General features: G+C 37.6%; 1 protein-coding gene across 1 annotated transcript; it reads left to right on the top strand.

Moving 5' to 3' along the window:
* Positions 1-3,227: 3,227 nt before the first annotated feature.
* On the top strand, positions 3,228-26,125 carry rbbp8l (retinoblastoma binding protein 8-like). The gene is made up of 13 exons (XM_051950159.1): positions 3,228-3,288; positions 6,041-6,083; positions 8,651-8,746; positions 13,763-13,875; positions 14,123-14,198; positions 15,588-15,772; positions 15,863-15,906; positions 16,915-16,994; positions 18,756-19,467; positions 20,349-20,445; positions 21,832-21,896; positions 22,235-22,379; positions 22,697-26,125. Exons 1-13 carry the CDS (start codon positions 3,228-3,230, stop codon positions 22,756-22,758), a joined length of 1,779 nt encoding a protein of 592 aa, XP_051806119.1. The 3' UTR covers positions 22,759-26,125.
* The last annotated feature ends 618 nt before the right edge of the window (positions 26,126-26,743 follow it).

Below are 26,743 nucleotides of genomic sequence, written 5' to 3'. Positions count from 1 at the left end.
TTCAGTCTCTTTGTGGTCTTTTTGTGTATCATAGGGTCATTTTGTGTCCTTTTGGTGATTTTCAGTCTTGGTGGAATTGATTTGTGTCATTTTGCTGGTTATTGTGGTCATTTTGTGTCTCTTTGTGGTCATTTTAAGTCTTTGTGGTAATTTTGGGTTTATTTGTGGTCATTTTTAGTCTGTGCGATAATTTTGTGTCTCTTCATTGTCATTTTGTGGCTTCTGTGGTCATTTTGTGTCTCTTTGTGGTAATTTTTTTGGCCTGTTTGGGGTCATTTTTAGTCTCTTTGTGGTAATTTTGTGCCTTTTGTGATCATTTTATGTCTGTTTGCGCCATAGGTTTGTGTGTGACTCATTTATTGACCATTATTTGCACCAAATCGGTCGTTTCTTGTTCTTACATCTAAAATCAACCAGATAGTTTGTTCAGCTCTGCCAATATTATCAATCCAACATCTGGATCAGCTGATATTGTGTGATTGAGCAACTCAGGTGTGGTTAAACAGCCACGAAGCTCCTGAAATGATGGGAGGGGACGCATATTTATGAGCTGTTTTTGTGACAAACTGTAGGTATATATGAAAATGCATAAATATGATCATTATTTGCACCAAATTTATGTCTTTTTGTGGCTGTAACAGCCCAAATACACAAGATAATTTGCTAATCTCCAGTTATATTATTAATCCAACATCTGGGTCAACTGGTTTTGTGCGACTGAGGTCTGAACTTACACTATTAACAATTTAAAGGAGCTTCAGGGAGGGTTAAAGTGACGCTGCAGTTAGGGGAAATGTGTCCTATTGTGTTATCTTTGCATCTTTGTGTTCGCTCATAAAGATGTTGTGTGTCAACAGCGGAGACAAGTGTGGTGCAGTTAGAGTTTGAGTTTCAGGGTGAGGATACTGGAAATACAGGGCAACCGCACAAATATTAAACTGTTCTTATGCGTGTGTGTGTGTGTGTGTGTGTGTGTGTGTGTGTGTGTCTTTGTGGTGATCTGGAGATAGCAGCACATAAAGGCAGGCAGGTCTTTTCTTGCTCTGCTTCGGTGATGTGAACAGCCGCTCCGCTGACATATCCTGACATGTCGAAGGAGTCGAAGACGCGCTGATAAAAACGCTCAATACTAGTCGTCCACTGCATGCGTTTGTGCTGCGAGTGATCGTGTGCATGTGTTTGCACAGTTGCACTGTGGGAATTTAACTCCTCTTTCTGAGGATAAAAACAAAAAGTCCTCAACGGGTAATTGGGGTCATTCCAGAACTGGAGGACGTTTTACATTCCATCCATCAAATTTAAAATAATCCACGTACAGAATACTAAAACTTGCAGTTGTTGTGTAAATTTATAATATTTTTTAAATACCATATAAGTCTAGAGTTCCCCCTAAAATGCCATTTTTCTCTTGTCCCGTCCCTCTCATCAGTCGTGTATCAACACTGCCTGCAGTTCAGCCAGCAAAACGTTTTCAGAATTTATACTCGGTGACTGTTGGTTGTAGCTGGGTCACTAATGGATTCATGGTTGCAGTGAGGAGGGAAGAATTTTTTGTCTTTTACAGAATCTGGTTAGGCTAAAAAAAATTTACAACGTTAAATTATCAAAAATATTACAAAACAAACACAAAAAAAGAATTATCACACTGGACTGAGTTGGATAACAGACTCAAAGGGATAATGTTTCTTCTTCTTCTTATTATTATTATTATTATCATTTTCTATTAATCTTATTTATGTAATTATTTTATTATTCATTTATTCTCTTTTAACTTTAATTCAGTTCCATACCTATTTTATTTATTTACTGTTATTATTATCTATTATATTTTTAATGCAATTATTTTATTGTTAATTTTATTCTCTTTAATCCCCTATTTTTACATATCTATTTTATTATTATTATTATTATTATTATTATTTTTATTATATTTTGTATGACATTATTTTATTGTTCTTTTTATCTTTACCTTACATTTATTTATATATTTAATTATTATTATTATTTTATTTTTATTATCATCATCATCTATTCGTTTTTAATGCAATCCTTTTATTGTTCATTTTATTCTTTTATCCTTTATTAATTTTTCTTCTTTTACCTTTTATTTATTTAAGAATCTATTTTAGATATTATTATTATTATATTTTTTATGAAATTATTTATTGTTCTTTTTTATCTTTTACCTTACATTTATTTATATATTTAATTACTATTATTATTATTATCTTTATTATCATCATCATCTATTCGTTTTTAATGCAATTCTTTTACTGTTCATTTTATTCTCTTTATCCTTTATTCATTTTTCTTCTTTTACCTTTTATTTATTTAAGAATCTATTTTAGATATTTATTAGTATTATTATTCTAATTATTATTATCTAACTTTGTTTACTAAATTATTTTTATTTTTAAAAAATTTAAAAAAAATTATCCCTTCTCTTCCAGTTCTTCATCACCTTACTTGGATGTGGCATTTTGTTATTTTATTTGGTGTTGTATTGATTTACTTTTAAAATCTTCTACCAGATTTAACTCTATTTCTAAACTTTTCCCTCTCTGGTCTTTTTATTTTGTTTTTACTGATTGGTCTAATGTCTGCAAAGTATGTTGTAAACTCAGTTTTTTAAAGGTGCTCTATAAATAAAGTTATTACTGTTGCTATTATATTATAGGCAAGAGCAGGGCTAGTTAAAAGGAATATACTTGAGGAAGTACTGCTAGTAATTAAACCTTTATTTGGCCTTCTGTAGGTTTATATTTGAGGTAAATCCACCAGGTTCAGGCTGTAAATCGTTACGCTCACTAACAGAATGTCTACAGCAGTTTCCTTTCTTTGTTCTAACTTCCACACAGCCTTCAAAAGTGCAGCTTCTGTGCACGCATGCTCCCACTATCAAAGCTGTTTTTCATAAAGCGCCAACTGCAGACCTGCCGGACCGGTCCGACCAGCTCCAATCACCCTCGATATAACAACAAAAAAATTTGCTGTTACATGTGAAGAGCAGTGGGCTGAACAGCAGATCTTCAGACGCTGCTGCAGCCTTTAGGCTATAACGCCTCACATCTGACTGATTCACTGTGCTTCCACTCTGAGCAACGACACGTTCTGTCTTTTAAGGTGTGTCCAGTTGAGTTTTTACTGGAAAATTAAAGGAAATAACAGAATGTTATATTTCTCTTGTTGCACAGTCAGTTTGAGGCCTGAAGGCGACTGCAGCTGCGATGGAGTGTTTCAATGACCTTCTGCACAAGCTGAGGGAGGTTCACGAGCGGGAAGTGGAGGGTGAGTGGAAACGATGCAAAAATAAGTTGAAAAAATTATTAACATTTATTTAACCAGGTTAGTCCCATTGAGAACACAGATATCCCTTTCAATGGAGACCTGGCCAAGAGGGCAGCAGCATAAACACATTAAAAACACAAAAACAACAGATAAAACAAGAAACTCCACCAAGGCTGCTCATTCCCCCATACGGCATTGTCAGAAATACAGCCTATTTTGTAGAAATGCAGCATTTGTTTATTAGTTATTGATGATCAGCAATCGCAGCGTAATGAGTATTGTTGCTAACAGACAAACAAAAGCACACCGAGTTATGTGATGATGGGCGTATGTGAACCCGTCTGTGCACAACGTTACTCAAAAACGGATTTGGATGACATTTTCAGGGAAGGTCAGAATTGGCAAAAGGACCAAGGGATTAGATTTTGGCAGTGATGCAGCTCGTAGTCTGGATCCACAGATTTGTAAAGATTTCTGTGTCATTGTGAGATAGCAACACCCGTCACTGTAACCATGACAACAAGTGAACAGTACGTCAGTGGCGTTCTGAAGATCATATGATTGTGATCCTACTACAAATCAACCGTTGGGGACTTATTGGGACTTATCTGTCAGAAATAATACAAGGAACAATTGATTAAACTGTGGGGGTGTTTCTGAGTCTCATCAATTCCTGCCACCTGCTACATATTTTGGTCACGCAATTGGGTATCTGTTCATAACGTACACATGCATAACACATACCTGTGCCCAGATCATGGTAATTTGTTTGTGGGTACATCTATATTAAATGGCCACATTCTATGTTGTAATGATTTCTGATCATCAGTAACTAATAAACAAATGCTGCATTTCTGCAAAAAAAATGCTGCATTTCTGACAATGCCATATGGGGGAATGGACAGCCTTGGTCAAGTACTGGGTAGATTATAAGCCACATCACTGTCAACATCTGATCACTTGGCCCTTGTGTCATTTCTGACCTTCCCTGAAAATTACATCCAAATCCGTTAGTCTGTTTTGAGTAATGTTGCGCACAGACGGACAGAAGGACAAATGTACATCGATCGTCACATCACTCTGCTGCGTTCCTTGACGTAGTAATTAACAACATTAAAACTTGCTCACATATAACACTTTCACACAGACAAGGCAGACTGCAGTGATTTCACCAGAGCTTTACATTCATTCAGTGCAGTGGCGGCTGGTGGTGAAATTTGTTGGGTGGGCTAACAAATGCATAATACCAATTAAATGGTTAACACAGCTGCAAAAGCAACATCACCTATGATACACACAGTTACATCAATTACAGGTGCACTATACTTTAGTGCTCTACATCAACACTCTCTCTCACTCACTCACTCTCTCACACACACACACACACACACACACACACACACACACACACACACACCACTACAAAACATGTTACAACTGCAATGACTGCCCACAGATAGCCTGCTGCAACCGTCTTATTACAACTGTTTGGCGACATGTAGTGCAAAACACGCCTTCAATACAACAGATAACCTCAGCAAAAACAAGGTTTCACAGTCCTTTAACAGGTCAACATGGGCCTACCTTATTTGAAAAGAAGCTCACATCGACGGCCGATGTGATCCCAGTCTCTTAACTTCCAGCTTTTCCTCCAAAGACATTGAGGAAAATGGGCATGAAAGCAAATAATCCACCTCGTTCATGCTAACACCCGTCATAGCTTAACCTTTTCTCGCTGCGTCAAAGGCCTGTGGGCTGACTGAAGTTAGCCCAAATGATCAGTAAATCACGGGGGCGGGACATGACACCTGTCAATCACTTACAAGAACGAAATGAATGAAAGTGGACTCTATCTTCTGGGGCTGTAAAAAATAAGCCCATTTAGAGATATTCTATGTTTTTCTTTTGACTGATTGGTGCTGTTGCTACCTTTGTTTTCACCTAAACTTAAAACAATCTGTTGTAAGTTATTTGAAAAATAATTTTCTCATCTTTTTTGTGTTGGCCTGGGAGGGCTTAGCCCTGTTAGCCCATTTATACCAGCCGTCCCTGATTCAGTGTAACAAGGTCTTGAAGTTAAAGTTTAGATTGTAATTTGTTCCAAGCATTAGGTGCAGAAAATCTAAAGGCTTTTTTGGCCCGTTCAGATCAAATTGCAGAGTATTCATCGATCAGAGATTATGACTTCCATGTTTCCTTGTCAAAAGACAAGGCAAATAGGAAGGAACGATACCCAGAATGGTTCTGTAAATAAACAACAATGACTGACACGTCAAGCACTTAAAGAACTTTAAGAATTTTCCAGTTAACTTTAGAGCAGAGCACACAATGATGAGTAAGGGGATCACATTTGATAATGAATCTCAGTGCCACATGGTACACACTACCCAGCATGCTAAGACAGTTAGCAGAAGCCTTTATATACAAGCATATCTCCACAGTCAAAAACAAGCAAAAGGTTTCTGTTTCACACAAAAAGAACAGCAAGACTTGTTTCTGTAGTAAAATCTTAATAGGGGCTTCAATTTTTAGACAATATACTGAGCGTGCTCCTTAATAATAAGAATCATTTTATTTCAGCTCCTCCTGAGCAGGACTTTTAAAGTTTAACAGCTTTAATGTACAGCTGTCGGTTAGAAATTAGTGGCTGCACTTATTATTTTTCACTACTTTTGCTAGTTTTCCACCAGCATTCCTTGCTGTTCTCCATTAAAAGCCTGACTTGAGCCTGTCTTTATTTCTTTATTTCCAGGGTGGCAGGTGAAAGTCCAAGAGCTGTCGAACAAGAAAGGCTGGTGAGTGAGTTCCTGACATTCCTAACGTCTCCGGACAGCCGCGTTTAGACGAGACGGTCGAGTTTAGCAAGAAAAAAGTTTATCCAGGACAGGACTGGAGGATTTGTGGAACTCCGGTCTTGCACTTGTAGCTGGTGTTTGTTCAGCTCATGTTGGAACAAGTTGCTCAGTCTGAAGCTGAGTCACCAAACTTTCATTTTTCCTCAGAACTAAAGAAATGTTAAAGGAGAAGGGATTGCCTTACAGCCTTAATATGAGTTTTACAAGTTAATGCAGGAAAGTCTGAGTCCAGAGAAATCCCCTCATTGCCTCACATTGTTCCACTCAGCAGGGCCTCATCATATTAACTTATTAACCCTTTAAAACCTGTAGCAGGTCGTTAAAACACAAGGTGTCGCCAGTTTTCAAAGCTTGCTGAGTACAAAACATTCAGCAATGTTGCCCTCTGGTGCTACAACAGTCAGAGCTCTGAGCAGGATTTGAGGTTATTTAGATAACTTCAGGTTTAACTCGGAGTTTTCCTGACGACGACGAGGGTTCATCTATTACCGGCTGCATCACCATGGTAACTCATGCTGAATGTCTAACCTGCTTATCAGGGCAGCTTATTTTAAAGATAACCGATCAGAAGGCTGAATTGTGAAGTGAGACTAGTGTGTTAGCAGGTTTGTTGAGCTTCAAATTTTTTCAGTGTCAGAGTCTATTTTAACCCACTAGATCTCCATGGTAATTGATGCTGCAGAAGTAACCTGAAGTTTTGAATTTAAATTGGCTGTAAGACACGTCTCCCTTTAACCAAATCATTTCCTGATGATTCTCTATGAGCGACACAGATTCTATTGATCTGTACGTTACTGAAACCACTGAATGAAGCTGTGTAGTTACAGTATCACACACTGTATGCCTCGTGTCGCCATGGCAACCGGAGTTGGCGATGCAGAAATACCGTAAATATGTTTTATGTTTGGTCCTTTTACTGCAGCTGATCTGATTATAATAAAGAATATTCAGTCAGTAACATTAATTTCACTTTGATTTGGTGAAAAATTTCTTCATTATGGGACAGTGTCAGACCTAAATGCACTTCAATACGATAGTATGTTTACATATATAAAGTTTAACAGCTTTAATGTGCAGCTGTCTGTTAAAATAAGTGGTTGCACTGATTTATTATTTTTTTTGCTATTTTTCTACCAGCATTCCTTGTTGTTCTCCATTAAAGGCCTGACTAATGTGAGGTTTGAATTATGATACTTATTTGAAGTCTTTAAATGGGACCAATAATCAATCAATATTTATATTTCCTAAGGAACTGATCAGTTTGCAACCAGGTGAAATCAGTCATGAAGACAATAACAGAGAGGGTCACATGGTGGTACTTTAGGCTTAGTGCTAACATGCTAACGTGTGTCAGGTATCATGTTTTTTAACATGTTAGCATGTTAAAAACTTGCTCAACACAAAGCACAGCTAAGGTTGATGTGGATGTTATTAGTTGGTTAAAATTGCATATTGGACAAACTGCAATTTAGACCTAATCATTGATTTAAAGACTCATTAGTCAAGGACGCCCTGGACAAAGTAATACAGGGAGCAGCAGATATAGAGTCTTGTGCTAGCTGGTAAAGTGGTGCAGCAATGCCAAGTAACCAAGAGCAAAGAAACCAATAAATATCCATTTTTGTTTTCACAGTTTCAGGAATGTACTCATAACTTAAAGTAACAACAGAATTCAAGAGTGAAACCATCTCTTCCCAAACCTCCACCTTCCATGTCTACATAAATAGAGTTTTTTAAAATATAAAATCTTCACTTTAAAAGCTGTTTAAATGAGCTAAGATGTCTGTTTGTCTGTAAATGAGAGGCTAAAATGTAAAAGGAAAAGGTCAGTTTCATAAAATACTTGTACTAATGTGGGCGTGCCTCAGATGCTGGTTCCTCTGAAGGTCCCTGTTTCCTGGTAAAGTTTCTGTAACAGTGGAAACCGACCTTTAGATTTGGAAATGCAGCAACTTCCAGCCACATTTTGGCACCCTGTCTCTGCTTCCCTCGTATAGAAAACACTCCACTTCATAACAGTGTACATGAGAAAGTACAGCATCTCAGATTGAAGATTCGGCTGCAACAAAATGTACATTATCCTAATGTTCAGTTGCTGTTTGCCCTCAAGGTCTATTGAATGTCTGGAGGAAAGTTGCTACGAACATTCACTTAAGTACTGCAGTTACATACAGTTTTGAGGTACTTCGACATATTGTTCAGAGGACATAATCCAACATCATCCAAATGACCTAAACCAGCCACAGCCACCATGAACATGCCCTTTACATCCTGATGCATTGATAATATTATCTAAAGATAGCAGTGCAACCTCAGCACCAGCCATTCTGCACAAAATTTTAAATTTTCCGCCACTTTAGAGACATTTTTAAATAAAACTCTGCTCTATTGCTTCAGTAAGATATTGAATGCAACACATTTTTAGGCTATGTAAAGAACTCTTCAAACTAAAGCGAAATAGAGTACATCCTAAGAGTATTTTAACCTGTCTGTGCATTTTCTTCCAGTGATACAAAGCGAATGGAGGAGCTGTTCACCAGAAACCAGCAGATGAAAGAGCAGCAGAGATTACTCACCGAGAACATCAAGACTCTGGAGAACAGGTACTGACGCTACGTTCTGCTTTCTCTCAGATAATGAACCACCAGAAAACGAGGAAGAAACCTGTTCAAACTTTTGTTTTGTGCTTTGTGAGGGAACTGAGCTAGAAAACATGTGGAGGTAGATTTGAAAAAGGGTTTTATTTTAGCTAAATAGTGAAAAGCGAGTTCTGGGCCCAAACAAACGGAACTAAAATAGGGTTATTATAATTAAAAGGGCTCCGTAAAACAGCTGCACCAACTACCCAAAACTCATAACCGACCACACAAACTAGCTAAAGGGGAGTGTATGTATATGTCTATATGTATAGATATATAGATATATAGATATCGATATACATATATAGATATACATATAGACATAGATATATATATTCTGGTTGATCAGATCAAATTAACAGAACAGGGGAAACATAAAACACCTAAACTAACTGCAAAAGCAACAAAACCGTAGCCTAGCCACGCTACACCCATGTTTCTGACGGCACAAGGGTCGAGGCACGCTCGACAGAGAAGGAGGCGGGCTAAAAGGTTGTCTATCAAATCACTCTGCAGCAATTGGGTAGGTATACAACCAATCAGTGCAACGAATAGGCTCCGAGAGTGCCGGAAATCAGAGGATGCGGGAGTTCGGTGAAGCCTTATTTATACAGTCAATGGGTGAAGCTCAAGTATATTACAGACGTTAACAGAAAGATTATTCAGAGTCGGTGCTAATGGAGCTCAACGACTGTTGTCGTTTTTGTTGTCGACCCTGGCAGAGAATTAAATTCGTTGCTGTGTGTTGTCTAGCGCGGCTAGGCTAGTTGTTTCCGGTTGTTTCTGTCAGAATTGTTGCGCCTCTGTCGTCACTTAGTTACGCCCGCCTTCTGACTCTACACTTCATGGTGATTCGTCCGGCCAGTTTTAGGAGAATCCAGCCTCGAGCCTTATGGAGGGTAACTAGACCCACCTTGGCAGAGAATTAAATTCGTTGCCGTGGGTTGTCTAGCGCGGCTAGGCTAACAAAACCGCACCGTTGGCCTTCTATATCAGAGAAATAGTATTTTTTTAATCTAAGTATATCCAAATACCCAACATAAGTCAGATGAAATATGTAATATTTAAATGTAATAATCCCTGCCCCCCCCTAGATGTGGCAGGTATTTGGTTTAGTCCGATGGGCAGCTCTGGTATATAAACCTGGAGCTTCTTTGACACCAACTTTTGCCAAAATCCAACCAGATGAGTCCAGCAACAGAAGCCTGGATCCTCCAGCACCGGTAAAACTGAAAACTAGTACAACTTAGCATGATGTACAACCTAAATATGTGAACTAAATGTTCCAAATACACAAATATCACATTAGAGGAACATTTTGTAAAAAACACATCTTCTGAGGTCTTGATAACATCTCGAAAACATTTTCTGAATGTAGGATTGTTCTTTCATTGTCATTGAACATAATCTCACAACTTCTTTCAGTCATCTTCTGAATGTTCCAGATAAAGTGTTTAAAGTCAAAGCAACATTATTTCAAAAGGAGACACATCTTTAAACATAATTTGAACATTAGATTAAAATGTTAAGAATGTTATTGGAACTTGTGGGGTAACAATAGCCAATGTTGTGGAGAGTAACACAGCTTTGTGGAAAACAGAATTCACGTTCTGGATAGAGAAACCCAATGATTTGAGAGATTAGAAAAGAAAGAAGGTCCAAAGCACGGTTAATATACAGATCTTGGGTGTAAGAGACAGAAGACAGATGATTTTAGGTGGAAATGAAGGGATCATCAAGCTAGAACAACTGTCTTTAAACTAAGGACAGGGTCTCCACCACTTATCAGGTACTTATAATGCAATCTTTTGGTGCAATATTGTTCAAAAGTTGGGGTCACTTAGAAATGTACCTTTTTTGAAAGAAAATCAGTTTTTTTCAATGAAGATAACATTAAATGAGTCAGCAATACAGTCTAGACATAATGTGGTAAATGACTATTCTAGCTGGAAATGGCTGATTTTAAATGCAATATCTCCATAGGGGTACAGAGGAACATTTCCAGCAACCATCACTCCTGTGTTCTAATGCTACATTGTGTTAGCTAATGGTGTTGAAAGGCTAAGTTTTCATGGAAAGCATGACATTGTGTGGGTGACCCAAAGTTTTGAATGGTAGAATATTTACTGAACTTCACTCTCTCTGAAAACTCTTCTAGATATTGCTCTTGCTCTCATTGCATCAATTCTGTGTTCTGACCTTCATCAACTTTGGGTGGCTGATGAATGATTGCAAATACAATCAGCAAAAATTTGTGTCATTTGTTGGGTTTTTGTGGATGAACCCTTAGAGTGATGAGTTCATGCATCCAGAAAGAACTGAAAGTAGATCATTTCATGTCAAAAAGAGCCCACTGAGGTGGTTCAGGCCTCTGTTTAGGACCTTCCATGTAGGTTTTCAGACATGTCCAACTAGTGAAAGAGAAACAAAGATAGACTAAGAACTCATCGGAGAGATTATATCTCATCTGACATGAGAACAACTCAAGATCCCTCCAACAGGGACTGGAAAACTTTGCTGGATTCCTTACATAGCTTTCTTCCACTACTGCAACCCAACTTTGGTTAAGCAGAAGGATCTATTATGTATAGTTGGCTGCTAATGTGGTCCATGTGACAGCACATCGCAGCCCTTTGTTCAAATCAAATCATTGAATTGAAATAAAAAATTGGCTTGAAACTTTCATTCACCGCTGGATGGATGTCTTTCAGTTTGATTTTTAATTGTCCATGTTTGGGTCGATGCCTCAGAATTTTTATTTTAAACAACATAAAAACACTATAACTACTCTGGTCTGATAAAATGAAGGCCTCAGATCATACAGATGTCTTTTTTACATGTATTTTTTGTCAGTCACCTGACACCATGAAAATTGAAAATAAAAGACATAAAAATAAAACTTTCATATATACACAAAGTTTCACAAAAAATGTATCTAATGAGACAGATTCCAAACATAAGTCTTTCAAGCAAGTTTACTGCTGTTAGCTTGTGCTAGCTAATGGTGTTGAAAGACTAATTGATGATTAGAAAACCCTTGTGTAATTATGTTAGTACATGAATAAACGTGATTTTTCCTGGAAAACATAAAATTGTGTGGGTGATGCCAAACTTTTGAACAGTAGTTTACCTCCCCAGACAGTTTCACCAACATTAACACCTTCAGTCGTCCCTCACCTTCCAGTCTCGCAATGGCAATACCTTAAGTTAAGATGTGAGTCTTTGGTCTTTAATGACTCGTATCATTGGAGGACGATTATAAATACCTGAGATTCACCATCAGGCAGGTGGAGCCGAAGGCAGATCTCAGATGGGAGTCTTCAAGAATCAAAACGAGGAGTCCAGTTGTGTTTTACTGAAGCTCTCCATTAGAACCACCATGGGCGTAACCACCATCTCAGAAGTGAGGGAGACAAATTTTTCAGAGCGATTTATCATTCTCCTACATTTAATTGCACCGTCCTTAGTGGCTAAAGAACCACATAATCCCTAACAGCCACAGTACAATACCAGGGGACCAACTAGGCTAGTTCTTTAAACTATAAAGTATAAAACTTTAAACTATAAAATCTAAAGTTTTAGTGGCCAAACTCTAGTTGAGTTGACAACAATGTCCCTTGAACATCTACTGGACGAGTAGCCAAAGGTGCCAAACACTGAACATGAAATGATCAGTACTGCCTGGTTTCTCCCTGCAATAGATATCTTATTTTCAGGAAGTTATAATCTCTCCTTACCTGTAAAGACCCTACATCCTTGTCCCTGCTGCTGGCCTCTGATCCATCTCCTCCCTGACTCTGCTCTTTCTGTTATGGCAATAAACATAAAAAATGTGGTAAGAAAAATTCTGAAATAGCATTAGGAAGAGTAAAAATTGCAGTAGAATTTAACCTCAAAATCACTTTAACCCATAGATACATATTTTTTTCTCAGCCACTTATATATTTTTTTCACCTCTGCAGACCCTGCATGGTCAACATTACTGCTGGCCGCTGCCTCTGGTCCATCTCCTGCCTGACTCTGCTCTTTGTTATGGAAATAATCATTAAAAAATCTGAAAATCAAAATTCTGAGATAGAATTTGAAAGAGAAGCAGTAAAAAATAGTTGTAAATTTAACCACTTTTATACCATAGTTAGCCTATTCTTTTTTCTCCTCCCTGACTCTCTTTTGCGACCAAAAGACTTAAATACATGGAGAGCAATTGTGAGCACATCTTCTGCCCAGAAATGAAAGAGGACTGGGTTTATTCCAAGAATAAACTAATTAGCAGTAATGTAACAGAGGCAACCACATTTGAATTATTGTTAACTAGCTTAACATATTGATATATTGCCACGTTTTACCTTGTCATCATTTAGCTAACAAGTTTACCGTAATTGTTTGCATCCAACAAGGTCACACAACTTACACGGTTTGTTTGGAAAAAAAACTGTGCAAAGTTTTGATTCTTGCTAGCTCTGGCTGGTTTGCTAAACATTACTCCAGACGCACGTTCAGCACTGCTCAGCAGCACGTCTCTTCTTGAACACCTGCGTTAGCATGCGCTCATGATGCATTCAAAGATGGCTCGGGAAAACACGTTACTGGATGCTCATAACGGGTTTAGCTGTTGTAACGGCTGAAAAAACTGCGGGGGACAGAGGGGACAGATGTGGAAAGTGCGGGGGACATGTCCCATGCGTACCCCGCGTCCGTTACGCCTATGAGAACCACTTAAACTCAAACGGAAATTAAAGCCACTGTAAGCTGCTGGTGCTACCAAACCAAACCATGCTGCAGCCTCAACAATCCAGAGCACATTCACAAATTCAACTTTTCTTTTTTACGAGAAAAGTTTCATTAAAAACGATCTTTTGTTAATGATTAACTGTTCATGTAACTTCACATGATGTTTTCTTTTTTTTTGTTGTTGTTCAGAAGACGGTAAATCTTCCAGAATGTTTTGTATGTTTCTGATGTTGTGTGGTTTTTCTGCAGGCTGAGGGCAGGGCTCTGCGACAGATGTACAGTAACTCAGGAGGTGGCCAAGAGAAGGCAGCAGGAATTCGAGGCCTCGCAGATCCAGAGCCTCCAACACATCTCTCTACTCGGTATTCACCTTCGCTTTGCATTTCTGATTCATTAACACATCCATCTGAATGTTTCTTAAAGGTTCTGCATCCCTATTAACATTAATTCCCTTATTTCTTTGCTTTTTTGGCATTTGATTGTTTTATCATCCATGTTTTCTTTTGGTTGTTACTAAAAAATACTAAAAATACCAAAAAAAAAGCTAAGGATTACTTTTTTTCCTAAAGTGTCCTGATTTGTAGATTGTGTTTTTTGTTGTTGTGGTAGCTGGAGAATTGAACAACTTGCGAAAGGAGAACAAAAGGCTGAGGGATGAGATCAGGACTTTTAAAGCAGCACTTGAGTGAGTATTTAACATTTGATTGTCAAGACTTAAGATTTGACTTTGAGGAGCCTTTAGGAATCTTTTTTTTTTTTAAATAATTGTTGTTATTTAAGGATTTCTCATGATAGTTCTCAGTGAAGCATAAATGTAAATTGTATTAATTTTTTGCTTGTACTGCATATAGTTGAATTTTACCTTTTAGAGCAGTTTTTCATGCCTTATACAATTAAAGGTTTAATAGGTACACTTGTATGGACCATGTATATCAGAGCAGTCTTAAGTTTCCAATCATTTTTTCAACTCTGAATTTTCACATGAATCTTTTTCCCAAAAAACAATCATACGTTTTTGTTCATTCGTGGATTTATTTAAAGGTTTTCTGCACATACGTCAAAATCTGGTGGGTCAGAAATACAGCAATGCTAATACTCTAATTGACCATCTTCACCTCAACTGGATGCTTTTGGTTTCCATCCACAATCTTCTGGTTGACTCTTCTCTGGACAGAATTGATTCAGTTCAGCTAAATTTTTTGTCTTTCTGACTCAGACTTGTTTCATCATCAGTCTACAGGTTCTTGACAGGTTTAAGCCTTAAACCCGTCAAGAATCAAGTCTTTGTTAGAAAGACAATACTGCAACAAATCTCTCATGAGGAGTCAAAGATAAACCAGAAACTTGTAGACGGAAACCGAAAGAACTGGACTGAGGTGAAAATGGCCAAAGGACATTTAACCATACATTAGAATTGCTACATGTAGATTTTTGACCCAGCAGAGTTTTTCAGATTTCCAGAAAACCTTTAATAAATTCACAAAAGAACCAAAATATATGATTGTCATTTGTTTCAGTGATTCCATTTTAGAAAATTCATAGTTATAGGAGTCATAGGAAACTCGAGATTGCCATGATTTACACTACCGTTCAAAAGTTTGGGGTCACCCAGGCAATTCCATGAAAACTCACACTTATATTCATGTGCTAACATGATTGCACAAGGGTTTTCTAATCATCAATGAGCCTTTCAGCACCATTAGCTAACACAATGTAGCATTAGAACACAGGAGTGATGGTTGCTGGAAATGTTCCTCTGTACCCCTATGGAGATATTCCATTAAAAATCAGCTGTTTCCAGCTAGAATAGTCATTTAGCACATTAACAATGTCTAGACTGGATTTATCATTCATTTAATGTTATCTTCATTGAAAAAAAAACTGCTTTCCTTTAAAAATAAGAACATTTCTATGTGACCCCAAACTTTTGAACGGTATTGTTCATGGCCTTTACAAGTGGATGTAAACTTTAACTACTCTATGTCCATATGTTTTGCCTTTAGGACCAAATCCATAACATCTACCAATCTGAAAACAGTTTCTCACGCATGTAATATGATGTGTTATTTCACAGAGGTCCCAGCAATCACTCCTCCAGCAGCAGCACGTCGGAGGTCAAACCAAACAGCTCTCCTGAACTTTCTCCGTCCTCCTCCGGACCAGTGGCCCTTGTTACTAATCCAGTGACCAGCAGAGCCGGAAGCCAGCCAGCAGATGGCGATGTTGCAGTGAAAACGGACACGGAACAAAGAAGTGAAGGTGAGGAAGAAGGAGGAGGAAGAGTTTGTTTGCTTGTTTGTTGTCTGTGATGCTTGTTTTCTTACTGCATTTCTGGATTTGATCAAACAGAAACTGAGCGGAGGCAGCAGAGAGGAACCAACAGAAGCCATTTGGTGAGTTTGGACAGCAGATTATGTTCATATCATATGTTTAATGCTTCTATTAACTTTCTTGCTGAGGTTAAAAGATAAAACTTTAGATTGTTGCCTGAAACATGCATTTGAGGTACAAGACACTACTTTTGAGAAACTTATAGAATAAACAAGATAACCTATTATATTTATGTTCTCTGTTTCTGAGAGTGGAAAAAATATGTCGGGGATATAACACATACACTACCATTCAAAAGTTTGGGGTCACTTAGAAATGTCCTCGTTTTTGAAGGAAAAGCAGGTTTTTTTTCAATGAAGATAACATAAAAAAAAAATCATAAATCCAATGTAGACATAGTTAATGTGGTAAATGACTATTCTAGCTGGAAATGGATGATTTTTAATGGAATATCTCCATAGGGGTACAGAGGAACATTTCCAGCAAAAATCACTCCTGTGTTCTAATGCTACATTGTGTTAGCTAATGGTGTTGAAAGGCTCACTGATGATTAGAAAACCCTTGTGCTGTTATGTTAGCACATGGATAAAAGTGTGAGTTTTGATGGAAAACATGAAATTGTCTGGATGACCCTGAACTTTTAAACAGTAGTGAACATCATGTCATGTTGCACGATTTGCAAAGAAAAATAACATAGCAAATAATTTAAAAATACACAATAAAATAAAAATAAATACACTTCATAAAAAGAGCACTTTGTATAAAAAAATGAAAATGGATACCCTGAGAAGTAAATAGCTCATATTTTGTGGTGGACAGATGTTGTATACATGTTGGTTTGAGAACAGAAATGAAATCACCACAGCAATATGAAGTGTCTGTTCTTTATGCTAAGCTAAACTAAGCTAAGCTAAGCTAAGCAGCTTTAAATTTGCTGGTACCGACCAAACTATCCAAAAGAAAGAATGTTTTCCTTGAAAATATCAAACTGTTCCTTTCATTTATGTGACAAAACAGCTACAAGTGTGCTCATTTTTGTGTTTATTTCCTGATATTGTTCGCTCACTCAGGAGTCCTACAAGCCTCATCCACTGTCGCCTCTCGGTTTACCGACCTGGAAGGTGGAACACAACACGACCCGAGAGAGGAGGTGAGACTCAACAGAAAACTGCAAAACCGACTAAGTAATAGGTGCATCAAACAAATCAGTGACTGTGTGCACTGAAAAGGATTTTTAAAAATAACTATGTCTGCATCCAAATGCAGCTGTGATCCGTCAAACCACCAACAAATCCAGATGTTGCCAAAGACTTGACATGCAAATAATTACAAAACCAACCTCCTTTCACCTGAAGAGCAGAATTAAAGGGTGCATGTCTCAGCACGACCCAGGAAAACTCGTCTTCAGTGGTTTACAGGTGTCTCTGTTAATGAGTCAGAGTCCTGTTCAGGTTTAAGGCTGTTGTTGGTTCACATCCATGAATCAGTAGAACAACGGTTCATGTGAAGGTTTAGGATTTAGGACAGAGTGGGGTAAAATGTTATTTATTTACTTGAGGCATCGTTACAGTGGAGGCCTGACAGTAATATGTGAAAATAAAACATGTACATACACTTCAGGATGTGGGGCTTTCCTGGGAATAATTGGTTTGGATCCAAAAGAAACAGTTTTTAAAATATGGCTGTCCAGAAAAAGTGTTTTATTGTCTCAACTTGGGGTAAATTGAGCCTTTGGAGAAAATACGTTGGGGTAAATTGTGCCATCAAGTCTGTTGAAGTAAAATTGAAACTTTTACACCGTATATAATGAAAGATCTGTCTCCATTTGTTCATCCAAGACCTGGTGTTCTCTTGAACCCTGCTCTGGTTACTCATTGTTTTGTTTTGTTTTTTGTCCATGAATCTCTTTAACCCTTAGATGCATCAGTGGGCCAAAAATGAGCCGGTGAGGTTGTTTTCTTGCAATATCTTTGTAATGGAAATTCTTTATCTTTTCATATTCCAGGTATTCCTCAAAAAACATGTTTTTGATATCATTCCATTTAAATTTTTAAGTTACCTTTTAAACCCTTTGAAAAAATTCTAACATTTTTATTATGACTCCAAGCCTCCATAAGAGGGTCACAAATGACCCGCATGCATTTCCTGTAGAATCTCATGGAAACCTGTGATTCTTATCAATTGTGGCTGTCAGGAACATATTTACTGTGAGCCTCACACACTATGTCAGAAGTGTCATTGATAAGCAAGGTTATTGTACATGAAGAGCAGCCACAGCAGGAGGAAAAGAGCGTAAAAATGTCAACAAAATGGATGTTCATTCTTCTATTGTTGTGTGGTATTTTTCTTTTCCAGTTATCAAAATGTTCAAAATGTGTTATACAGTGAAACATAATACATATTTCAAACATGAAATGAGTCTTTTGTGGACTAAAATAGAATAAAAACAAATGATTCAAATGATTATTCTTAACCAAAATGGCATAGAAGCACACTGGTTCTAATATGAGCCATTTTTCACTCACTTATGGAAGAGCATATGGTCCAGTCACTCACATCTAAGGGTTAGAGACATTCTGTCGATCTGCAGCTACAACCTGACATATGGACGTCTCATTCTTTACTGTCTCCAAATCCTTTAGAGAAGTTGAAGCTCCGTCTGTCTTCCACTGGCCTCAGAATTAAAATGTCTCATCATTGTGGTTAGAAAATGTAAAAATACGATATAGAATTGCAGTAATTAATTATTTACCAATAATCATTGATGGTCTCTATGATTTGCGATTTGAAAACAATGATTACTCAAAAATGCAAATGAAAGTTGAGTTTCACGTTGTTGTTACTGTAGAGAATTCTGAATGCAGAGCCACCCAGTCCTGACGTCTATAAACTTCTGCTCCTCACCTTTTAGACCTCAAGGTGTTGAAGTTCTGGACCAGCGCTCCTCCATCCCTCCTCCAGCTCACCTGAAGACCTCTTCCTCCTCCTCGTCCTCCCCTGGTAGAGATGTGAAGCCCAGCAGACATGTTCTTCATGCTCCGGTTCCCTGTCGGCCTCAACCCACCAAGAGCTCCCCGGTTTCCCTCCCCTGGCCGCTATCTGACTCCTCTGACTGGGTCAACATGGCGGCTGCAGGAAGCAACCCGCTGATTCAAACGTCTCCGAAAATAAACTTCCCTCGCTTCCCCAACCTGATCCCCACCAGCCAACAGGCCAGCCTTCGACGGCCGGGTTTCAGCTCCCCCTGGCCGAAGCAAAACGCCTCTCAGCCCCCAAACAAAGAGCCCACGGTGGTGTTCAGGTTGAGAGGGTTGACTGATTTTGCGGAGAGTCAAACTAAACCTCCGGTGAAGGAGTCCCCACCTTTGAAGGCAGAGAGGGTCTCTGGAGAAGCATGCGATGCACCGCTGGACCTGTCTGATCGAGGGAAGTCCAAATCCAGCCAGACAGCAAGAGAGGATTCACCGTTAGCCCTACAAGGTGGATCAAAACTGCAGAAGAGTCCTGACAAGGATGTAAATCCACCAGTATCATCGCCATCACCCGCTGTCCTGCCTTCATCCTCCTGTACGACATCGATTAAACAGCAAGAAGAAGAGCCGAGCAGCGACCACAACCACAAGGTAGGCCTTTTAGCAATGAAATTAAAGAGCCCATGTTGTGCTTTTTGGGGTTCTTAACATGAAATTAGAAATTGAGCTGCATTTTTGTGCATTAGCAGATCTACAAACTTGCAGAGTCGACATTGAAAGGACTTACTGTCCTTCACAAAACACTCTGAAACACCCTGTTTGAAAATTCAGGGTTTACTTCCTGCACTTATCGACATCATCATGCCCCTCATTTGCATAACTCCTGCTGAACGGCTAATTTGGCCTCAAATAGTGAGCAACTTCATCTTTATTTCCTCTTATATCTGAAATTGCAGGACAAGAGAAGACAAGACTTTACTAATCCCACTGTGGGGAAAGTTGTGTTTTTACAGCAGCGACGGGGATAGTTCGAACATTTAAGGAATATCAGTAGAAAAATAAAAACTAAAGTACAAGTTCTGATTGTCTGGGTGGAAATAACAGTACCACACAGATTCTTTCATGAGTAGAAATACTGATAGAAAAGTATCATTATTTTTATTCTATGTTGCACAGATTTGTCCATAAGTAGAAAAAAGCGATATTGGTTGCAAATTCTAGTATATGTAGAAAAACTGACATTGCAAAGAGTTTTAAAATGTTCAAAATATTCAAAATTCACAGCTATGAATTTGTTGATAGTGCACCAAAATTAACTATTACAGTCTTTTGGTATAAAGCCAACATTAGCTGGCTTTAGTTGGACCAGCTGACCAATTGGAACGTACTGGGCTTTTCAGGAGGGTGTCAGTCAGATAAATGTATAGCATGAGAAAAATACTGTGTTTTTTGAATATTTAAATGTGCAAAAATATTCTACTAGACCCCAGAAAATGAAATTAACATATGGTGTAATGCTGCTGTCGCTGCAGGTTGCAAAAGAGCAGGAGCAGAACGAGGAGGTAAACGGAAAACCAGACCAAAGCAATGGGAAGAAGGTGCCTGTCCTCACCATATCATTACGTCCAGGTAAAGAACTTGTGTCTGTAGATTCATCTCCGTCCTACATCACAAAATACTGCAAAAAAAATCTTTGTGTTTTGAGGGAAAAGTTGACGTAACTATAAAAACATACAGATTTTATTGCAATTCAGATAAAAGTGGCTTCATTTTGAATGAAACTGCAGCTTATAGAACAGGGGTGTCAAATTCGTTTTAGTTCCGGTTCCACATTCAGCCCAATTTGATCTCAAGTAGACTGGACCAGTAAAATGATAGCGTAATAACCTATAAATAACCACAACTCCAAATTTCCGTTGTTTTAGTGCTGCGAAAATGTTCACAAAACATCATGAACAACCTGAAATTTCTTAAGAAAAATAAGTTCAATTTCCACAATATTACACCTCAATTGATCATTTTTATACATTACAACTTACAGATCTACAAAGACACAAAACATGTGTCAAAACAAATGACAAAAAAGACCAAAAAACCAAGAATAAATATTAAAAAATGAGACACAAAATCATACTAATGACACTAAAAAAGAAACAAAAAAATGTGACAAAAAGTTAGAAAGCGACAAGAAATGGACAAAAACAAGACAAAAAATGACACAAATGACACAAACAAGACAACAAAACACAAAAAGAAACAAACAACAAACAATAAACAAACAATACAAGCCAGACAAAAAGAAAACACAAAGCGACAAAAACAGCACAAAACAACAAATAAACTAAAACACAAAATGAGAAAAATAAGACACAAAGCACAAACGAGACAAAAATGAAACACAGAACAACAAAAACAAGGAACAAAACGACAAAAACATGAGACAAATGACAAAAGTTTGAATAAAGATAAAAAACAACAAAAACAAGACAAAATATTTCAAAAATGAGACAAACTGACAAAGGCAAGAAAAAAATGACAAAAAAATGACAAAAGATTACACAAAAAGTTGCAAAGCAACAATAAATGGACAAAAAAGAGACAAAAAATTACACAAATTAGACAAAAAAGGACAAAAAAGAGACAAAATTATAAAAAAATAGACAAAAAACACAAGCGAGACAAAAAGGAAACACAAAATGACAAAAATATGAGAAAATGACATGTCAAGCAAAAAAGACAAAAAACAAAAAAAACAAGACAAAATATTATGAAAATGAGAAAATGTGCAATTTAGTATTTTACTTTATGGTCATGGTCTAGAAATTATTTTAAATGTATAGTTTTGCTAATTTACAATCTGCAGTGAATGTCTTCTCTGTCATTTTTACACTTTACAAAGCCGTCCCACGAGGCCAGATTGGACCCTCTGGTCGGCCATTTTTGGCCCACAGGCCACATGTTTGACACCCCTATTATTGAGTAAAAACATTTCTTTGTGTCGTGTTTTTATTACAGTAGTCGTGCTGGAGACTCTGAACTCTGCTCTGCAGAAGCAAGAATCTTTATCCTCGAATGGGAAGGTAACAAAGCAAATACAGTGAAGGAGCATCAACCCGTTCAATATCAGCATTTTATTTTACTTTGTGTCTGTTTTGTATTGTTTTTGATCAGTTAACATTATTTTTTATCTGATTTTGAATTTTTAAATATATTTCTGGACAGTTTCTTCTATTTTACCTTTATAAATCTATGATTTTAACATTTCTTTAATGCAATCTGATTGATTAAAGGCTCTTTTTTGGGGGGATTTTATGGTTCATGCAGTTATAAATCCACAAGCGGGACGTTTGCCATTTTATGTTTAATTCATGTCGATAGTTTATTTTCATTTCATTGCACTTCCTCTGCCTCCTCAAAGTCGTCGTCACCAGATAACGAACCAGAGACCAACTCTGATGATCAGGACGAAGACGAGAGCAGTTCAGGGCGAGAAAGTAGCCGAGGCTGTAAGAGGAAGAGGACGCCGGTGGAGACAGAGACCGACAAAGACTCTGACTCTAGCAGTGAGTATTTGTGGGAGTTCTCACTCCATCTTCTTCTTCATTTTGTTCTTCAGGTCTTTAATGGGGCCTTCCGATCATGTCTCTAAAGCTTCATGCGTTAACAGTCTGCTCTCTCAGTGGTGCATGTTCGTTTACATTTCTGGAGAAACACAGCATTTAACAAACGTTTTTATTTATTTAATTTAACAAAACGGGACAAATTTGTAACATAACAGTAAATTATTGGGGAAAAATATATATTTTACAGCGTGAGCATGCTTTTATTCCCACCAAAAAAAGAGAAAGAAGTTCTTATTTTTCTTCTTTTTTTCTTTCAGACAGGAATCAGGACAGGAAAATCAAGATCAGGGTGAGAAATGAGGAGCAGAGCTCAAGCTAGAAGACGATGAGTGACATCAAAACCTCCAATATCTGATCAATCAACTGCAAACACAACATAAAACATCACATTATACAGTTCATACAGCTGGAAGGTACTCACCCAGCAGACAAGAAGCAGCATTTGCATTAATTCTGACTCGTGTTTCTATCTATCTGCAGACAATAAGCTGGATATTCACTTTGTTTTTAGCTCTGCTTTGTTCTCCACCAGTTTCCTTTAATGCTCCGCTAAGTTTACAGGAACCAAAATGGTAAAGATGTGAGCTGTGAAATCAATTAATGGACGTTGGAAAAAAACAAATCTGTTGAAGCTTAACAAGAGGAGTATTTTGATCAAAAATTGATATAAAAACATCGATCCAAGCAACTTTAGTTCTTAAAAACCCTATGTGAGAGGTCGTTATCGAGCCGGGAATTGATTTTAGTGATTAAATTTCAAGTTTGCATTTGTATTTGTATTTATTCTGAACTCCATTAGCTGCAACATGTGCAGCTACTCTTTATGGAGTCAGTCCAACAGCATTACAAAGAAAACATTTTACACCTGTTTTTCACCACATAATACCAAAATAAACGTGACCCCCCACCCCCCAACCATTCACACACATTCACACCCACACACACCTACTTAAAGATCTTACAAAAGCAAAGACAAACAAAAACAAATACCTTTGGACCAAAAAAGTAATATCACAAAAGATGCCTTTTTAAAAGAAATTTAAACTGCCGTTTACTGTTTGCATGAGTGACGTCACTTGGCAAAGAGTTCCAATTTATCATAGCCCTGTACATTACACTACTTGTTCCCATATTTCCTTTTACTGAAGGTAATTTAAATTTCCCCTCTGTGGCATGTCTTGTTTCATAACAATGAACATCGGAACTGAAATCTATTCTTTGATAGAGTATATTTGGTCATTTGGATTCAATAATATTTCTTGTCAAATTTAGCAGCGATGCTTTAAATCTGTCATTTATCTTTAACCAAGACAACACATTATGCATCCAGTTTACATTCGTTCTAAATGGACATCTGAGAGCACATCTCGCTGCTCTGCTTTGAATTATTTGTAAAATGTTTAAATCTGATGCAGCAGCACATGACCACATTTCAGAACAGTAATCTAATTGTGACAGTACAAGTGTTTTTATAACATCTGTGGTCGTGTTCAGAGGTAACATGTGAGAACGTCTTCTAACTGTTGAGAGACCTCTGCCCATCTTACGGGCCGCAGTTCTAATATGTTTAGACCAGGATAGCTTATTATCAATCTCAACACCAAGAAGTTTTATCTCCATGACCTGCTCAACAGTTGTATCTTTGACCACCAATTTCAGTTTGGGTTCATTCAACAGCATATTTCTGGTTCCAAACACAATGCTCTTTGTCTTACCAGTGTTTAAAGCAAGCTTGTTATTTGTGACCCACTCATCTATAGATCTTAAATCAGTCATTAAAACATTTTGAAGTTCTTCTATTGCATTTCAACTGTCCTCATCTGACATGTTTTCTTTTGTGTTTTTTCATTTTAATTTCTATTCATACGGTTTTTAAACTGGATTTAGGGCTGTATTTTATGTAAATTATAAAAAAGATTAAAAGTTAAAGGCCAGAATTTTAGAAAACTGTTTTAAAAATATCACTAAACCTGCGTTTACTGATGTTTGGCTACTTAGAGGAAGAAAAGACAAACTTCAACAGTTTCCTTTTACACATTCAGCAGCGATGGAGCAAAAAGTAGCATTGATTTGCATTAATTTGTGAAAGCTGTGGCATGTAAAACCAAAACGACGAGCTAAAGATGCAAAAAAAAAATTGTCTCCAGGGAGCTGCATTCGATAATATATTAAAGTTTGTTCTAAGGAGTAACTCATTTTGCAATACAAATAGCCTTTTTAATCAGTTTTTACATGAAAATATGAAATATAGCAGCTTTAATATGCAGATATTGATGAGATTTTAAAGAGGTTTTCACAGTGAACATTTAAAATAAAGGTAGATTCCACATATGGGATGAAACAGAAGTCAAAAAGAAGCCACAACTACTAAACTCAGGTTCAATTAAGAAAAGAGACGCCTGTTGTTTTACTTCCTCAAAGCTTCCCGGTGAAGAGCCGTTATTTTTGGAGGCCTCTGTGTTCTGCTTGGTTGCATTTTAGTCGTCCTTGTGTTCAGCTCTTGCGATTTCGGCAGATTTTCAGAAGTTAACGATGTTTGCGATGTCTGACACATGAACCAGAGCTGTTTGTCGTGTAAACATCACATTAGTATCGATTATTGGGAGGCACAAAATCGATTTTCATCGAGTCCCTGAAGCCAAAACTACAGTAAAATGAAGGTAATGGTCATTTTAACATCTCCAAATGCTCAACCTTTGCTGAGGGTTGCTGTTATGGACTTTAGTGTGAGTGTTAACACATTCTGCCGAGCTGCTGGGTGGAGAAACCGGCTCAGAAATTCACACATTTTGCAACACCATCAAACTGTTTTTGTGTTTTCATCAAACTGCAGCTCTGAACAGCAGCCCAACTGAAGACAAGTGCAACAACTCAGAGTCTTCATGTAGATAATGAGTACATTTATCAGGTTTAACTGCTCTGTCCGGTGCATTCTCAGGTGTTGATCGGTCAGAACTGTTTCCAGTCCCTCTGCAGCAGTTAAACCCCTCTCGACTTCTCATCTTCTGGTTAACATTTACAGACATTTTCTGTTTAAAAGCCAAATAAGTGCAACTTTTCCTGGCACTGTTGGCTATTTTTTACCACAGCGACACCTCCCTTCTCTCCGTTTAGTCGTCATGCGTAGCCTGCGAAGAAAGACGGAAAAGAAAAAACATGTTCCTCTTCCTCTTTTTTCAGAATGTACATTTTTTTGCAAGTATTAACTTTCCACTCTCAGCTGTGACAAATGTGTGAATCGAGGCAACGAAACACAGAGAGAAAGTCCGCTAAATGTGTAAAAGAACTATAGATGTTCTTTTAATTGAGGAGAAGTTTCTTTCCAATTCTTCATTTCTTTTGTGCACTTTTTAAAAATTTTCCTGTGCATGAAACATCCCAGCGCCATCCTGTGCTCTCCTAATGCTGTTCTATTGATCTGTACTGTTTCTGTTATGCCTCTCTGGTACCATTATATTCCATTAAGTAAAGTTCTTTGTCAATGGTCAGAGGACAAAGCGGCCTTTTCCATGTCATTTAATTAAAATGTGTGCTACTGTAAGTGCTTCGACTTCCACAGAATGCTCATCTGTCAAGCTAAATACTGCTCTGTTGTGTTTTTGTAAGAATACTAAAGCACTCTCTCTTTTAGAGCTTCTTCTATAAATGCTCTATTTTCCGACACTGAAATAAATTTCTGTTCTTCAGTGTTGCCTCCCTGTGATTCATATCTTGTATTTTGTAGCGTAACAAGCTCGCTGACGGCCTCTCATAGGCTGAATAACGATGAGTGTTCTGGGAAACAGAAGCAACATCACGGCTGACGCTGTGTTCAGGACATTATGCAAAGCAGTTGTGGTGAGTTGATCAACCAGAGCTGAGCGGTTGAACATTTGTCATGATGCCGTTTTAGGAAAGCGGCTCCTGTAAAAGCATCCAGTTAAGACATTAAAGCTTCAGTCATGTGACCGAGTCGAACGTCTGAAACACATCAAAGCGTTTCGTCAACTCTGTTCAAGAAATCGAAGGTTTGTCCCGGTTTGCAGGTTGGGTTTCACCAACAGGAAATGACTGATGGAAATTTAAACTCTTTCAAAGTGAAATGACCTCTTGCTTCCCTTTTCTCTTTTAATGTCCATTTTAATGTGAACTGAAACTCTATCCTCCTTTGAGAACCAAAACTAAAGATGTTTTAGAACAAGTTCCTCAAAGGTCATAATTTTCCCATTAAACTCTAAACTTAAGGATGTCCCAATCAAGTCAATTATTTATTTATTTATTTTTAATTTATCTTTTGTTGCTTCTAGGGCCGCACAGTGGTGTAC

This window comes from Acanthochromis polyacanthus, chromosome 6, assembly GCF_021347895.1.
Source record: "Acanthochromis polyacanthus isolate Apoly-LR-REF ecotype Palm Island chromosome 6, KAUST_Apoly_ChrSc, whole genome shotgun sequence".
NCBI classification, from domain to species: domain Eukaryota; kingdom Metazoa; phylum Chordata; class Actinopteri; family Pomacentridae; genus Acanthochromis; species Acanthochromis polyacanthus.
This window is presented reverse-complemented; position numbering and strand designations above follow the sequence as displayed.

Excerpts from the sequence above, each read along its gene's own strand:
- rbbp8l (XM_051950159.1), top strand. The coding sequence starts at position 3,228 with ATGGAGTGTTTCAATGACCTTCTGCACAAGCTGAGGGAGGTTCACGAG. Across the intron at positions 13,876-14,122 it reads CCAACACATCTCTCTACTCG|CTGGAGAATTGAACAACTTG; the intron begins GTATTCACCTTC and ends TTGTTGTGGTAG. Across the intron at positions 20,446-21,831 it reads CACCATATCATTACGTCCAG|TAGTCGTGCTGGAGACTCTG; the intron begins GTAAAGAACTTG and ends TTTTTATTACAG.